Genomic DNA, 16125 nt, shown 5'->3' with positions numbered 1-16125 from the left:
AGTCAGTCCTGGCAATCAAGAACGAGTGAGCCCAATGGAAGGGAAGGATCTTGGGGTAAGTGTGTAAATTTATTTCCCATTACAGTGGTGGCACTCCCAACTTAACAGGACACATTTATCGATTTTGCATTATTTTACTTCTACTAGAAGAGGCAGCAGTACAAAAAAGAGAAGTAGTGTTGTTATATGCTTTTCATTCCCCTGTAGAGTTAGGCAAGGTGTGTACCATGAGGAGAAATTTGTTTATGTCCACAGGGATGTCCCTTGAATCCTTCTGAGAGATCTCGATGATACTTTCATAGAGGTATTTTGCAGTCCTTTCCAGAAGGTTTCTAGGGATGGCAGCCTTATTTCTTCCTGTGCGGTAAGACACTTTCCCATGCCAGTCAGCGGTAACTTCAGCAGGCCATTGCAGTACACAGGCTAGCAGCATACAGGCCTAGGCAACTTTGGGTCACCAGCAGCAGCTGTGATCTCTGTGCCTTTGTCACCCTCAGGAATGAGATATCAGCTAAAATCACCACAGTCTGTGGAAAATGGTGCCAGTATTCAGTGCCACTGCCCTAGTTTCATGCAACTGAGTAATTCCTGCCTCATTTCCCTCACCCCTAGCAAGACTTATTCACCACGGCTGGTGCTGAGTGGTGCCGTATACAAGCACTCCAAAGCAGAAGTGTCAATAGGCATGGCCTGTTTAAAACTTTGGGGGAGCGAGGGAAGGGAGTTCTGAACTTTAACTTTTGCTTTCTGTTGTGATTATACTGACAAGGGTACCTCTGTGTTTTATCTGTAACTGCTGAAGTTGCAGCCTTGAAGGGGTTCCCCCTTCACACCAGCAGAATACCTGAGCCAGATAAGGAGGAGAAAGAAGAGGACTTGGGACAACATGTTCAGTGAGATCCTGCAAGATAGTGCTACATGAGAATGGGAGCAGAGGGCCTGGAAGGTGAACATTGCAGACAGCCTGGAGAAGGAGAGTGTGGAGAGGAGAAAGGCCCAGGGTTCCCAGCAGGAAAAGGAGAGAGAGATGCATCAGGACATAATGGGGCTTTTCTTGCAGCAAACACAGATGCTACAGGCTCTTGTGGATCTACGGGTTCAACAATCCTGGGGTCTCCTCCCTTTGCAGTCCAGGGCGAACTCCATTACAGCACTTCCCTGCAGCCACCCATCAACATTCCACATGGCACCAGGGTCCACAGTCCTACCACACAAGGGACATTAAGGACCAACAGTGCTTCACTGACCTTATGAAAGCCACGGTAGCTGTATGTGTAGCACAAATGGATATGAATATTCTTTCCCCTTGATACATTTTGTTCTATTAATTTATTAAAGTTTTGAGTGTATTTGCTTTTAAATTGCACAGATTTTTCTCTGCACTGGTTTTGTTACTGAATAAAATTCAATTATTTGGAACATCTTCATCAGTTCATAACATACCTTGCAGAGTGCGTAGCAGTTCTGAAAGCACCCACTTACTTGTTCCTGCATAGTGTGACACAACTCACAGGATCAGTGACAAACCCACACAGTATAATAATCAAAATGTACAGCAAGCAGCACAAAATTAATAGGTACATTGACTGTTACATGCATAGATGTACACCAAGCACCATAAAATTCCTAACAGGCCCCCTCACAGCAGGGCCAGGTAGAGCACACCACACCACACCATATTACTGTGGCTCACTGATAAAGTGCCCTTTCAAAGCCTCCCTGAGCCATATAGCTCCTTGAGATCTTCTAATAGCCCTTGTGTCTGGCTGTTTAAACTCAGCAGACAGCTGCTTCACCCTCCACTCCAGCAGCAACTTTTCCCCCTTTGCTTCACAGCTATAATGCAGGGCACAGCAGGCAGCTATAACTATTGGGATGTTTTTCTCACTGAAATCCAATCTTGTGAATAAACAACACCAGCGACCCCTCAATCTACCAAAAGCACATTCAGCTGTCATTCTGCACCTGCTGAGCCAGTGGTTGTGCATCAATACAAGCACTCCTGGTGACTATCGCAAAGCGCCGATGCCAGAAGACAAGTGTGCACGCACAAGCGTATACTAACTGCAGCAGCTTTACTCTGACATAACTTGCATCAACCAAAGTTTGTACTGTAGACATAGCGTAAAGGTGTGATGCACAGGTGTACTGGTAAGAGGCCAGTCTTTGTCCTGGCCATAGTCACATAGGTCAGGACTGCGGAAGATTACCACAGTCACATGATAGGGGCATCCTCCGTTAACTCCAGTGAGTACTGTTATATCACAAGTAGCTTAGATTTCTGCAATGTGAAGACAGCGGTCTCATTCCTGAAGTTAAAATGGTCTTAGGACTCACAGATTCATGACAGTAGTGTTTTGGAACAACTAAAGTTCAAGCACTTCTTAATACGATAGATGCAAGTTAAATTATGCTGAAGATCAAATCCTACAGAATTCCAACCCTTAAGGAAAACAATAAAACTAAATTCCTCTCTAGCGTTTTCTTTCTGAGGCCTTTGTCATCACTTAGATGCACCCAATTCACCTCTGAGCTTTTCCTAGCACCACTGTCACTAGATCAGTCAGACAAGTCCTTGGGAAAAGTATAACAAAGTAACCTCATGACCAAATTTGGACTGCATATTGAAATGCAAAGAGATCAGTAGCCTCTTTGTCTTATCAACTGAGATGATATCTAGACAAACGCACAGGGCAATTAATGCCTTTACCACTTCTTTCTACAGAGCCTCAGCATTAGGAACAGTTACCAGTGCATTTCATATTCTGTTGGCCAGACAAAGAGTGAAGAATGCATCTCTGCCTCCAACTTCAGTTGCCCTTTATTTTCCTTGTCAATTAGCTTGTTATCAACCACTCATATGGAAGAAAGCCCATGATTCTTCCCCAGAGATACCAGCATGAATTGGAAGAGTTGGATCTACACAAATTAATGTAGCTGCCTGGTACGAGACCTGTGCGCAAATCTGTTTATATACCCGCCTTGCTGATTGATGAGCCCATTGATGATATATAAGTGAGACCCACAGATTTTTTTGAATAGTTATATATAGCCTATTGTACCTATTCGTTATTTGTGAAATGACAGAAACTTGTCACCAATGCCTGAATCTACATATATGATGATCTATTTTCATTTAGGAGACAAGATAACTCTTAAAACTTATGCAAGAGTGTGACATGCTCATTCTAAACAATGTCTTCAGGGAAAAGGTCCCCATCCTGCAAAGCTGTTCCCTACATAACTTATTCACACAAGTAGCTCGTGGGCTGGACTCTGATCTCGGGTACGCCAGTGTAAATCCAACAGTAGCTACTGTAACTTGCAAAGAGAGTACTCACCTGAGTAAGGGTTTGCAAGTTTCAGCCCTAATTAACTTGTGGAGCAATCTTAGATGATGAGCTGCAATGGATTTGGGGTCAGAATTAGAGCTGGCTACAAAACAAGAATTCCGTTTTGTGAAAAATTTCAAGGTTTCAGAATTTGTTTTTGTTCTGCAGTGGAACAAAACCATGACCTTTAAAAAATTTTCAGGGGGGCAGAGCAAGAGACCCTTAGCAAGAGCAAGAGACTAGCCTAGTGGTTAAGGCCCTCTCCTGGAATGTAGGAGATGCAGGTTTAAGCCTGTCCTCTGCCTGAGCTCTCTGGTCCTGTGATTATTAATTATTTCTGCAAAGTCCAACTGGAGAAATTGAGACTGACTCTATAGTCCAGTGGGTAGGGCACTTAGCTGGAATGTGGGAGGCATCTCTGCCTGCTTCAGAATGGGCACTTGAACCTGGGTCTACCACATCCCAGGTGAGGGCCCTAATCAAATGACTATTGTGCGGAGGGTCTCTTCTGTTCCCAGAAATTCCAGCTTAGACCTCAGCAACATTTCCATCCAAATTTCCATGGAAAGCTTTGGTTTTGATGAATCGGCATTTTCCAATAAAAACACATTTTGTCAAAAAATTCCTAACCAGCTCTCATTGTGCCCATTTCTAAGGCGTTTGTTCTTCTGATCTTTTACATTTGGAAGGGCTATCATCCTTATCAAAACAAAATGCTTAGAGATAAATCCTGACTGCGAGCTGGACAGAGGCACAAGCTCGGGTAGGTGTGTTGAGGATGGGACCATGGGGCAGAAATTATCCAGCCTGATTCTGGTCCTTAGGCTGAGATTATCACAGGCCTTGCTTGGCCACCTAGGGAAGTGTGAGGTAAGCCACAACCTCCCCCCGCCCCACCACCTGCTTTGACCTGCTCAAAATGCAATTCTGACTGTTTTTCAGGGGAACAGGACCAAATTGCCTGCTACTCCCTGTGCCCCATGAGCAACTCAGTGGGAAGTGGTAAGATCCCTGCTTCTGCCTCCCCATACTTGTAGGCTGCAATAGCTGTCTGGGGCCAGAGGTGAAGCAGGGGAGGGATTGTAACTCTGGCCATTCTAAAGAAGGCACCGAGGGGTTATGGGATATGAGGCCACCTGTTTTAGTGTGTGTGTAACCTACTCAGCCCAGCATATACCTGTCCTACTCTAAATTTCTCCTGATTCTGGCAGGAAAAATCTGTGCATGGCAGCAATCTGGCACAGTACACTTGACAAAGAAAGTGCTTTTACAGCATTGGTATGCACCTGTTTTCTGGCCAAACCTGAAGGCTGCTGGAATTTGGCCTTTAAAGAAAAAGGGCAAACTCCTCCTCTCTGATCCTATATTGCAGAGCTCATATCCAGGCTGTGGAAGCACTGCTGAATATCATGCCCTCATTTGGGGATCAGAGTAACAGCCGTGTTAGTCTGTGTTCGCAAAAAGAAAAGGAGTACTTGTTGCACGTTAGAGACTAACCAATTTATTTGAGCATAAGCTTTCGTGAGCTACAGCTCACTTCATCGGATGCCCGATGAAGTGAGCTGTAGCTCACGAAAGCTTATGCTCAAATAAATTGGTTAGTCTCTAAGGTGCCACAAGTACTCCCTTTCATTTGGGGATGAATTTCCATTGTCGTCATACAAGAAACCTTGCCGAGAGCTCCACACAGAGCAAGTGCAGAATAGGTAACAGATAGCTGCAGAAAGAGTTGAATTTGGCCTGTAAACTGTGCAGCATTATTTTACTGCAATATCATTGGGTGGGTGTAAACCTTCTGATTTTCACTTGAAAAATGTTGGGGAGCAAAACTGAAGTCCTTTGCAAATTATGCAAAAACTCTTGTCTTGTAAAACCATATCCACTTTTGTAAATGTGAATTTCAGAATGGAGGTGACAATTACGTTGCATGTTTGCATTCCAGTAGGAGCTAGAGGCCCTAATGAGGCATTGTGCTATGCACTGTGCATACATGTAAGGTCAGATTGTGATATCCTGATGCACATTAAGTTACACAAGGACTTGCAGTGAAATCAATGAGATTACTGATGGCATAAGGCAGTATTCAGCATGAGAGGGAGATTGCAATCTGGCCCATAGTAAGAGCCATTCCCTGCCCAAAAGAGCTAAATAGATACAACAGACAGAAGATAGGAGAATGGGAAGATTATTATTATCCTCATTTTACAGATGGGAAATTGAGGCACAGAAGTGCAGATCCTCAAAGGTTTTTAGGCACCTAACTCCCATTGATTTCAATGGGAGCTAGGGTCCTAAATGCCTTTGAGGATCTGAGCCAGAGAGATTAAATGGTGTCTGCATAATTCTTTTTTTTTTTTTTTGTATAAGCAATTATATCATTCTTGATTAAAATGGTGAAAAGAAATGGTGCTTTGTCTCTTTAAGATGAGAGGAACTACCATTGTTAGTCATATATATTTATTGCACTCTAGGGTTGTAAAAACACATTTTTGTTTTGAAAGTCATTTATTACATCCATAAACATCACATTGCAGTTGATTGTTCCCTGGATTAGAATGTCCTGGTACTTAGTGAGTTTTGACAGGCGGAAGGAGTGAAAGTAGAACATCTAGTTTTGTTACTGGGTTGGTTTTTAAAAGCAACTTGTCACTCTCTTGTATGCTACAGCCATTGAGACAGATCTGAGAGGCATTGAATTCAGGGTACACAGGTTTCTGTGTTTATTCTTACTGCTGGACTCGTAGCATTCCAGGCATTGTATACGGTAAGCAGAGATGAAGCTTTCCTGGTATTTTAAATAAGAAGTATTATTTGTTTTGTTTCAGCTCTTTGATTTTCAACAGCAGTTTTAAAACCCTTTCTGAGATAACTGAAAACTATTCCCTGTAATGGAACAAATCTTTTTATTTGCTCTTCAGGTCACTGAACCCGGGAATCGAATAAAATAAAAACACAACAGAGCATGAATTAGATCCTAGACTTTCAGATTACTGTGTGCTTGTCCCATTTTAGAGTCACATTCATGTAATAATCAAATCATTTGGAAAATAAAAGCAAATGTTCCTGAGAAGTATTACTGATATCTCTCATAATTAACTGTAATATTTTGAAGAGTAGCCTAGTGATAATGGATGATCTCAAAGGAAACAGAAGCTGTTTTAAAGAAATATATTTTATATGTTGGGTATCTATTTCTTACATGTGTATACAACTGATTCTTTTCCAAAATGTATTTTGCATTATGTATGTTATATTCATGATACATTTTGGTATATCAGAAAAGTACAAGAGGCAGCTGTTAGAAATGACAATATGTTGTTTAGAAATGACAATAAATGTGTGTGTGCCAATATATTAAAAATATATTTAAAACATATGCAAGAATATCAAATATTTAGCTTGCATTTCCAGAAGAGAGTGAGAGAAATATAGCATATTGTTACTGGACTTCATTTGTGGAGGACAGGGGATTATATTAGCACCATTTTCTCATTTTACTTTTTTAAACCTAACTAAAAGAACCTACTTCTTAAAATCTAGTATCTTGTTTAAGAAGCAGTTGCTGTTTCAAACACTAATTGCATGGTCTTGTGGATAATCTCAGCAAAGAGTCTGGGGATTTACTAGATAGAGGAAACCTGAACTACTCTGCTGAGCAAGTTTAATGGACACAGCTGCTGGAGACAGAGAGCTGTCTACACTAGGACCTCCAATGTTGCAAACAACAGTGCAGCTGAACCAGTGCTGGCAATGGTGGGATTTTTACATTTTAATTCCCTACTGTAGACAAGGCTGTAGAGATGGGTTAGGTTTGATTTTCAGGGGAAAGTGCTTGGGAAGTTTGTACTGCAAATGCCAATGCTCTCCCTCTCCTATGGATACTCAGAGGACTCTGTTCTCCAGCGCTGTCAACCTGGCACTTCATATTAGCATTTTATGCACTTACATTTTTTAAAGGTTAGCAACTTTTTAAAGTATACTAAGAATTTTTTAAAGAAAGTCTGTTTTTTTAAAAAATAAATCAATTAATATATTACCATATAATATAAATTTAGTGGTCTGATCCTGCCATCCTTACGCAGGCAAGATTCCCATTACTCTATTAGGAGCTTTTTCCTGGGTAGAGACTACTCCTGGGGGAATTCTGCACCACTGCGGACATGCAGAATTCGTGTGCAGTACAGAATATTTTTTTCTCAGCAGAAAATACATTCTGCCAAGAAGTGCTGCAGTTATGCCTTTCACCCTCTAGGAGCCACTGTGTGCCGGAACAGAGAGCAGCCACTCTGGGGTGGGAGCTGCCCCAGCTGCAGATAGGGAAGAGAAAAGGCTGCGTTCCTCAAAGTGCCCTGCCCATGGGGCAAGGTCAGGAGGCAAGGGATATGGAGGGATGGATAGGGTGTGGCACATGGACCTGCTGGGGGGTCACAGATTGGGGTTCAGAAGGGCCAGTGGGAGGCACAGACTAGGGTAGGGGCTGAATAAGGATGGGGGTACAGGGACACATGGGGCAGAGGGAAGGGGCTGCAGAGACATATGGGGGGGCTGGCTGAGTGGGGATGCAGGGACACATGCGGACAGGGGCAGATGTGCCTGACTGAATGAGAGAGACTAAGGGTCAGCCAGGGTCTGCATGGGGAAGGCTCCCTAACAATCCTTTCCTGCATAAAAAAAACCCTGTTCCATACTTCTCCCACCCATACCCAACAACCCTCCAAGTTCACACCCAGGATCCTCCAAAGCAATTACTTCCATCTCCCTCAGCTCCTCTGTTACCCTTGGCTCCCCCAAGCTTTTGCACTACTTCTGAGGAGCATAGGAAATACATTTCTGTATCACAGTTCAAATGAATTATTACTCTGATGTCTGTATTAATATGCCTAGTAATTAATCTATTTGTCAAAAAACCTTTCCTGAATCATTTTTGTTGTCTGTATTGTTACAGACATACTTGCTGACAGGTATTCTGAAATAAATTACCAAAATAATTGAAACTGGTGTGATTATATTGTGTTATTTTGACAAATAAAATATGCAGAATTTAAAAATGTTGTGTTCAGAATTTTTTATTTTTTGGCAAAGAATTCCCCCAGGAGTAAGACCTCAGGATTATGCACTTTTCTGCTTTATCCTAAGGATGTTTGTGTAGTACAAAGCAACTTTGCTGTCCTGCTGCATTATCAGTGGTTTAGAACAGAGCTCTGTAACTGGGATTTTACTTGGAAATACTGATACTATGATTGGTCCTTGACTGGGGCTGTTGGGCACTATGCTAATACAAGGATATTATCTTGTAGCATATTGGTAAAGCAGAATGTAGCCTGTAGCATATTGGTAAAGCAGAATGTACGGACTAGTGAGGTGGTCTCTACTGCAGGTGGGATGCATAGATGTTAATTCTCATTTAAGTCCATGCTTGAATGGGGAAGAAGGCATAAGCCATGTGCACAGAGGTAAAAATTAAAGCGTGAGTAGCAAAATCTAATGTAGAAGTAGGTTATCTCCCAAGCAATGTCAACAACAGATACATCTTCCATGTTTACTTTCTAGATTTACCTCACTTAGTCCAAAACTTTGGACACATTTATGTTTAATGTTATTTGAAATGCTCCATCTTACTTTAATTTGCATTCGTGCCACAGACTCTTGTCCAGTCAAAGTTATTTCTTTTTCATATATATTTACAGTTTTACTGAATGTCAGTAAATACAGCCTAAAAAACAAACCAAATGCCAGCAAAGGATATCAAGGCCAGTGAGGATCATAACATTTCAGACAAAAGAGTTAAGGGGTACCATTTTTAATAGTACCTAAGTTACTTTTGAAAATGATGCTTAGGTGCGGAAGTTATTTAAATGCTTTAAAATTTTTTACCCAAGATTTCCTTTTAGAATTATAGGCCTGTTCCACTTTAAAATGTCTATTGCTGATTCCTTCTCTATTGGTTACATTACATTTGGATAAATAGCGCAAAACAAAGAGTTTGGGACAGATCCTCAATTGGTGTAAACTGTCATAGGTCCATTGATTTCTATGGAGCTATGACACTTTATATCAGCTGAGGATTGCCCTTAGACATTTATATATTGTGTGTGAGTGTACATATAGATGATAGAGATAAATGATAGCTCTGTGTGTGTAGATATAGGTGATGGATATAGCTTCTGCAGCTATACTGGGGAGGATATAATCTGGCTGTCGTGTTTCATGCTTCAGGGCATAAGCATAAATAAAAAATCATGTCCCTATAGCATGGCATTTCATAACTAGAGCAGTTACCCACTGTCAGGAATAGAAAGGATACTAGACAAGTTGGATCAAGGGTCTTCCCTAGTATGGTACATCTTAGTTTTTATTGCAAGAATTATTTACTGGAGATTGTCAAAGGCAAGTATATCCTGAATGCCTTTCATTTTGTCAAACATCAGCGTTCTGGAAAGTTGCTCCTTATTTATCTGTCTTAAGGTTTGCTAACATGCCAACTACTGCAGTACTAAGCATTGTAAAGCCAAGATATAGCATAAACCTTTCCTATATGTCTAAAGTGTACTTGCTGTAGTTGTGTTGTCATAAAGAACAGTAAAGAGCTAGAATTCTCTCCTGCAGTAAGCATTGGTCTCAATGTTTGGTGTATTGCTTTTCCTCCCATTGAAGAATTAGCAATGTTTTACTTGTGAACATGGACACCACTTCTGTAGGTTTTAGGCTGTTTTTTAATATGTACAAAATCAAGAAATTTTACTTGCTGTTTTCTAGCTACCTGGTTAAATCACTCAGTGCTGTCTAGGGCAGTGGTTCTCAAAGCCGGTCTGCTGCTTGTTCAGGGAAAGCCCCTGGCGGGCCAGACCGGTTTGTTTACCTGCCATGTCCACAGGTTCAGCCAATCGCGGCTCCCACTGGCTGCGGTTTGCCACTCCAGGCCAATGGGAGCTGCGGGAAGGGTGGCCAGCACGTCCCTTGGCCCACGCCACTTTCCGCAGCCCCCATTGGCCTGGAGCGGCGAACCGCGGCCAGTGGGAACCGCAATTGGCCGAACCTGCGGACGTAGCAGATAAACAAACTGGTCCGGCCTGCCAGGGGCTTTCCCTGAACAAGCGGCAGACCAGCTTTGAGAACCACTGGTCTAGGGTTGCCAACTTTCTAATGGCACAAAACCAAACACCCTAGCCCCAGTCCTTCCCTGAGGCCCCGCCACTGCTCATTACATTCCCCCTTCCTCAGTGGGTCACTCTCCTCCACCCTCACTCACTTTCACTGGGCTGGGGCAGGGGATTGGGGTGCGGGAGGTGGTGAGGGCTCTGGCTGGGAGTGCGGGCTGTGGGGTGGGGCCAGGGATGCGGGGTTTGGGATGAAGGAGAGGGCTCCAGTCTGGGGGGTAGGGTCGAGGGATTTGGAATGTGGGAGGGGGCTCCGGGTTGAGGCAAGGGGTTGGGGTGCAGAAGGGGGTGTGGGCTCCAGCTGGGGGTGTGGGTTTTGGGGTGGGGCCATGGATGAGGGGTTCAGGGAGTGGGAGTGGGCTCTGGGCTGGAGAAGGGAGTTGGGGGGCAGGGGGGTCAGGGCTCTGGCGGGGGGTGCAGGCTCTGGGGTAGTGCTGAGGATGTGGGGTTTGGGGTGCAGGAGAAGGCTCTGGATTTGGGCAGGCTCAGGGCTGGGGCAGGAGGTTGGGGCTCGGAGTTGGGGTCACAGGCTTACCTCAGGGGTCTCCCAGTCAGCGGCATAGCAGGGCTAAGGTAGGCTTCCTGCCTGTCCTGGCTCCATGTTGCGCTGTGCCCCAGAAGTGGCCATCAGATCCGGCTCCTAAGCGGGGGGGCCAGGAGGCTCCACGCGCTGCTCTCACCCGCAGGCACTGCCCCTGCAGCTCCCATTGGCCATGGATCCCAGCCAATGGGATTGTGGAGCTGGTGCTCAGGGCGGGGGCAGCACACTGAGACCTCTGGCCCTCCCGCCTAGGAGCTGGACCTGCTGGCCGCCTCCAGGGCACAGCACGGAGCCAGGACAGGTAGGGACTAGACTGCCTTAGCCCCGCAGCACCACTGACCGGACTTTTAATGGCCCGGTTGGCAGTGCTGACTGGAGCCGCCAGGGTCCCTTTTCGACCGGGCTTTCCAGTCAAAAACGGGACGCCTGGCAACCCTAGTGCTGTCCTATCATTTATAGCTTGACTTCCTTTTCAATTTCATGTGTTGGGCCCTCTAGAAAATTAAAATGGGATTCATGCTAAAGCTAATAGAGCAAGTTAATACACAGACTGGCCTTTCTTGTTTGGGGACCTGAATTTTAATCCTAGTTTGGATTACAAAGGAAAATGAATATGGTGGTCTCCTCTCCTCCTGCATTTACTGTGTTGTGTGGGAGAAACTTTCACAACATCTGCTTGCACACTACCTGATTTATGATCATGCTACTAGTCTCTAACTTTCATGAGCACTAAATTCACCTGAAATTTTTTAAGTTAAAAACAAACAAACTAGAGGATCTAGTGGTTTCCTAGGTCTCCAGAAAGGTCAAAATTTTATATTTCCTGTAATGCAGTTTATTTCCACATTGTAGTTACTCACAATGGAGGACAGGGAGTAGGCCAATATCTGGAGTGTGTTTTTGCAGGCAATGGCTGAAACGCACTACAGACTCCACAGTCAACCAGCCAGCTCCGACTCTGCAAAATCACCTTATTTAGCAATGGTGTGTTATGCCCTTGTAAAGAAGACACTTCTGATACTATTACCTACCCTAGAATACAACATGGTTATGGAATGACACTTCCTAGATTTAAGAAGTTACTGAACTTTTCTGCTTTTTACAGTCAGTGCCAAAGATAGGACTAAAGCGTGATCCCAAGCTGTGCTTTAGCTACGTTGAGGCATTAACATGTTGTTACTGGGTTCTTCAGACAGTGTGTTTATAGTGTAAATGCAACCTGTGTGAGCCAGAAAGAGGAAAGTGGGCCAAGATTTTCAAAAGCTATTAGTGATTTTGGGTGCCTCCAGTTTTGGGTGTCCACCCTGAGACACCTGAAAGGGACCTAATTGTCAGAGGATAGGAGTAGAATTCTTTCTGGAAATCAGATATTTTTCAGATATCTCAAGTTGGGCGTCCAAAATGACCAGCCTCTTTTGAAAACCTTGACTGTAATCTGTAGCCAGAGGATATGAGACTGTGGTAGAACCAAGGAAGTAGCAAGTCCAGTGGAAGGGGAAAGGTACCATCACTGGCATATCTACATTCCAAACGAATGGTTACATTCAAGGCACCAGAATAGCTGCTTTGCTTTATATATTTCTTTGATGCGGACCCACTGCGAAAACAGGACAGACACGTGGATGGATTTTAAGCCGAAAGCTACAAATCTTATTAAACTTTAACACAGCGGAGGGACCCTACCTACAATCACCCCTGCTCATCTGTACCAGGCATTTAGTTGGTTCCAGTGCAAGACTTCCAGAGCTCCTACCACATCACTCATAACTCAGTGTAGGCACTCCTCAGCCTACCCCCTGGTACTCTGCTCCTTCTGAGTGGCAGCACAATGTACCCTCTCAAGGGGAACAAAGGGTGCAGCAGAATGGGCACTCTGCCCGTGAGGGCCCTAACATCTCACTTTGTCCCAAAAACCCAAGGCCCATCACCAAAATCCTAGGTTGGAAACTGTTTGTTTTATCCCTTTAACTGTGCTGGAACCAGCTGCAAATTGTGACAGATCAACAACTCAATCAAAGTACCCCCGTTAGGTACCAAACGCATTCCTACTTAACCCACTGTGGCTTGAAGGTGCTGCGAAGAAGGCAAAAAACTCTCTGGTCCTCTGCTACTTGGCCCAGGGGGGAAAAAGAATCTTTCCTGACGCCCCTAATCAGACGATGAGCTAGGTGTGCAGCCTCTGTCAGGCCAGGTTCCCATTCCTAGTTCAGTGTGGGTAGGGTGGGGCTGCAGGAATAAAGTCCAAAGAGGCTCCACATGGCTCCCTATTCCAGGTTAAATCCTGGGAGCTGGGGAATGCCAGCCAACCAGCACCCTTTTCCCCTCCAGCTGGCCAATGAGTGCCAGAGACTCCAAGGGAGAGGTCCTTCAGTGAGTAGCTCCTTACCTCACTGCTGGGACTGTCCCCCTTCACTGATGGCTCCATCAAGTTCCCCGACCTGTTGCAGCAGGTGGGTGGCATTTGCCAGGCTCTAAAGTTGAAGTAATGCATACAGTGTCAGACTTCACTGTCTTCTCTTTCTGTGTCGTGTACTATGTTTTCCCATTGTTTTGTTTTTTAGAGAAAGAGGAATTGTTCCAGAGTGTACTGACACAGGTTGCTGAACAATTCTCAAGGTAAAAACTTTACATCGTTGTTATGAATGCAAAGTTCTATTTCTTTTATTGACCCCGGCTGAGGCTTTCAAAGAGGGCTAAAGAAGTGAGGCACCCAACTTCCACTGAAATTCAAAGGGAGTTGGGCACCTCATGACCTTAGAACTCTTGACAATTCCAGCCTTACTGCCAGACTCAGCCCATACAACTCCCATTGACTGCAACGAGGAGATGCACAAGGCTTAGGCCAAGATGGAATTTGGACGGTATTTCCAGAAGAAAGGAAAGGTTAATTGATTTAATTGTGCTTCCATCATCTTATTGGCGGCAAAAAAAGTGCTGCTTTGTTTAGTTTTGTAGGCTCAGCATCGGTTTATCAATTTTCATGTGCACATTTTTCTTCCCTCAGATAATAATTCTGAATGTTTTTCGAATGCTTGTTTTATCCTCACTGGCTTCAGTAAGAGGGATCGATTCTGCTACATCTCTGCAAGCCACCAATCTGATTGAAAGAAAAAAGAGCTTCAAAGTGTACAAATACCTGTATGCTGGTCTTGAAGCACTATCAATTTAGTTTTGCTTCCCTAAGGGGCATGATAACAAGTATCTGCTGGAAGATGGGGTGATGACTTCATTTTCTTAGAGCCATAACTATAGCATTCTCTTTTAATTTTCATGGACTCTCCATCGCCTTTGAATGTGCACATATCTTTCTTCAAGGTTGTACATTCAGCACAGATTTTGCTGTTCTTTACTTGCCGTTAAATGTCATTCCTTAGTCCACCCTTTGAAACTGGTGTGTGGTTTCTAGCAGAAAATCTTTTCTTTCTTGTGTACATATAGATATAAATGTATATTTCAGATCTGAATTTGTTTCCCAGGGTGTTTAAAATCAATGAACTGAAAACTGAAGTAGCAAATCACTTGGCAATGCTGGAGAAAAAAGTTGAACGTAAGTGCCCTTTATTTTTTAACACAATTAGGAATTACTATATATAAAATCGATATCTGTTTAATTATAATACAAGGGACTGGTAGCATTGCCTATTATTAAAGTCTCCTGACACTTCTCATTATATCACTCTGTTTTCAGTTACTTATGACTTTTACCAGACTTTAGACATTTGGGCTGAAATTTTCCATGCTGGGTCTTTGCCTGAGGCTGAATTGTTCTGGAAATTTTCAGCCAAAAAAGTTAAGTCATTTCCAAGAAGCTAGGGGAAAATATGGTGTTTTGTCCATGTTAAAAAAATTCTGGTGACCTTTTCATTGACAAGCTCTAGCGCCCCTATGCTTTGGAGAAGGGACTTGAAAGTTGGGAAGGGAGGTGGTCTTTATGTCAGGATGTGCCTTTTTCTGTCCCTATGAATATTTGCCCAAATTTGGACAAGTAATAAGCCTCTGAAAAATCACAGTTTACACATGCTCAGTAGAGACTGCTTCAATTTTAGCTGCTAAATTCCCCAAATATTCCATCTGTACTGAGCACACTCCAGTCCAGTGATTAGCAGGATTTTCTGCACAATTGTAGTTCTGAGCTGCCATGGGCCAGAGCAGGGCCAGACATTGAAACTGAGGGCAGACAGCCTGTCTCTCCACGCCCTTCTGCTGCTGATGACAAGGTAGCGTGTAGGAAGAAGCTGCCTAATTTGAATGCAGAGGGAACAAGAGCCTCACCTGCAGGGGAGGCAGAGGGAGCAGATGGTGACAAGGAGCCTGTGGGAAGACTGGGACTGGAGACTGGCAGGGGGAAGAGGGAAACGGAGACTGGAAGTTGAGGGCGGGGGGGGACTGAAAGCTAGGGAGGGAAACAGGAGGGGACTGGGAGCCAATAGATTTAGGGGCTGCTGAGAATGGAAGAGAAGGTAGGGGGGACTGGGACTGGATGGACAAGGAGACTGGAACTGAGAACCAGGGTAAGGAGATGTGGGAGGAGGGGAGACAGATCTGACAAAGAGCTAGGGTATGGAGGAGAACTGGGAGGGGCCCTGGGATTGGGGGAGAGACTGGTACAGAGAGTCCAAAGAGTTGAGACTTGGAGTCTCTAGGTAAGGAGACTGGGCCTGGGAGGAGAAGCTGAAGGAGTGGAGGCTGGGATGGGAATGAGGAACAAGGGATGGGGAAGAGAGGGCTGGGACAGGGACATGTTGGAGGGGATGGGGTTGAAGGGGTCATGTTTATGGGGGACAGACACTACAATACACTCCCATCCAGAGCCTGACATGGAACGAAGGATTCCTGAGTCTCACCTTTCCTCTGCTGTCAGCAAATATCTGTGAAACCCATTGTCAAAGTGTCCTGTCCCGTCCCCCTCTTCTGCTGGTCCACATGGAAGATGACCACATGACAACCTACTACTGTCGGTTACTCTATCAATTCAAGTGGCAGAGTTCTGTGAGGTGGATCTAAAGGTTCCAATCCTGCTAATGACCCATGCTGGTGACAATAAGTTGCCACATGATGGAATTTCTGTTTTTTCGGTTGGCTTTTTAAAAAACCT

At 44.2% G+C, this 16125-nt stretch overlaps 1 protein-coding gene across 4 annotated transcripts in view; it reads left to right on the top strand.

The window, feature by feature from the left end:
- PDE9A (phosphodiesterase 9A) overlaps nt 1–16125 on the top strand; it is an 81269-nt gene that overhangs the window by 18947 nt on the left and 46197 nt on the right. For 3 of the 4 annotated variants that reach the window (XM_073359712.1, XM_073359704.1, XM_073359695.1), the window contains exons 5-6: nt 13592–13646; nt 14507–14577. In XM_073359712.1, coding sequence (XP_073215813.1) covers nt 13592–13646; nt 14507–14577 — 126 coding nt within the window. Of the gene's footprint in view, nt 1–5913; nt 6097–13591; nt 13647–14506; nt 14578–16125 lie in introns of those variants that run through there. The other variant, XM_073359720.1, reaches the window with a different exon arrangement.

The sequence above is a fragment of the Lepidochelys kempii genome, chromosome 1, assembly GCF_965140285.1.
Source record: "Lepidochelys kempii isolate rLepKem1 chromosome 1, rLepKem1.hap1, whole genome shotgun sequence".
Lineage (NCBI taxonomy): Eukaryota > Metazoa > Chordata > Testudines > Cheloniidae > Lepidochelys > Lepidochelys kempii.
The sequence above is the reverse complement of the archived record's forward strand: the minus strand, read 5'-3'. Positions and strand labels throughout refer to the sequence as shown.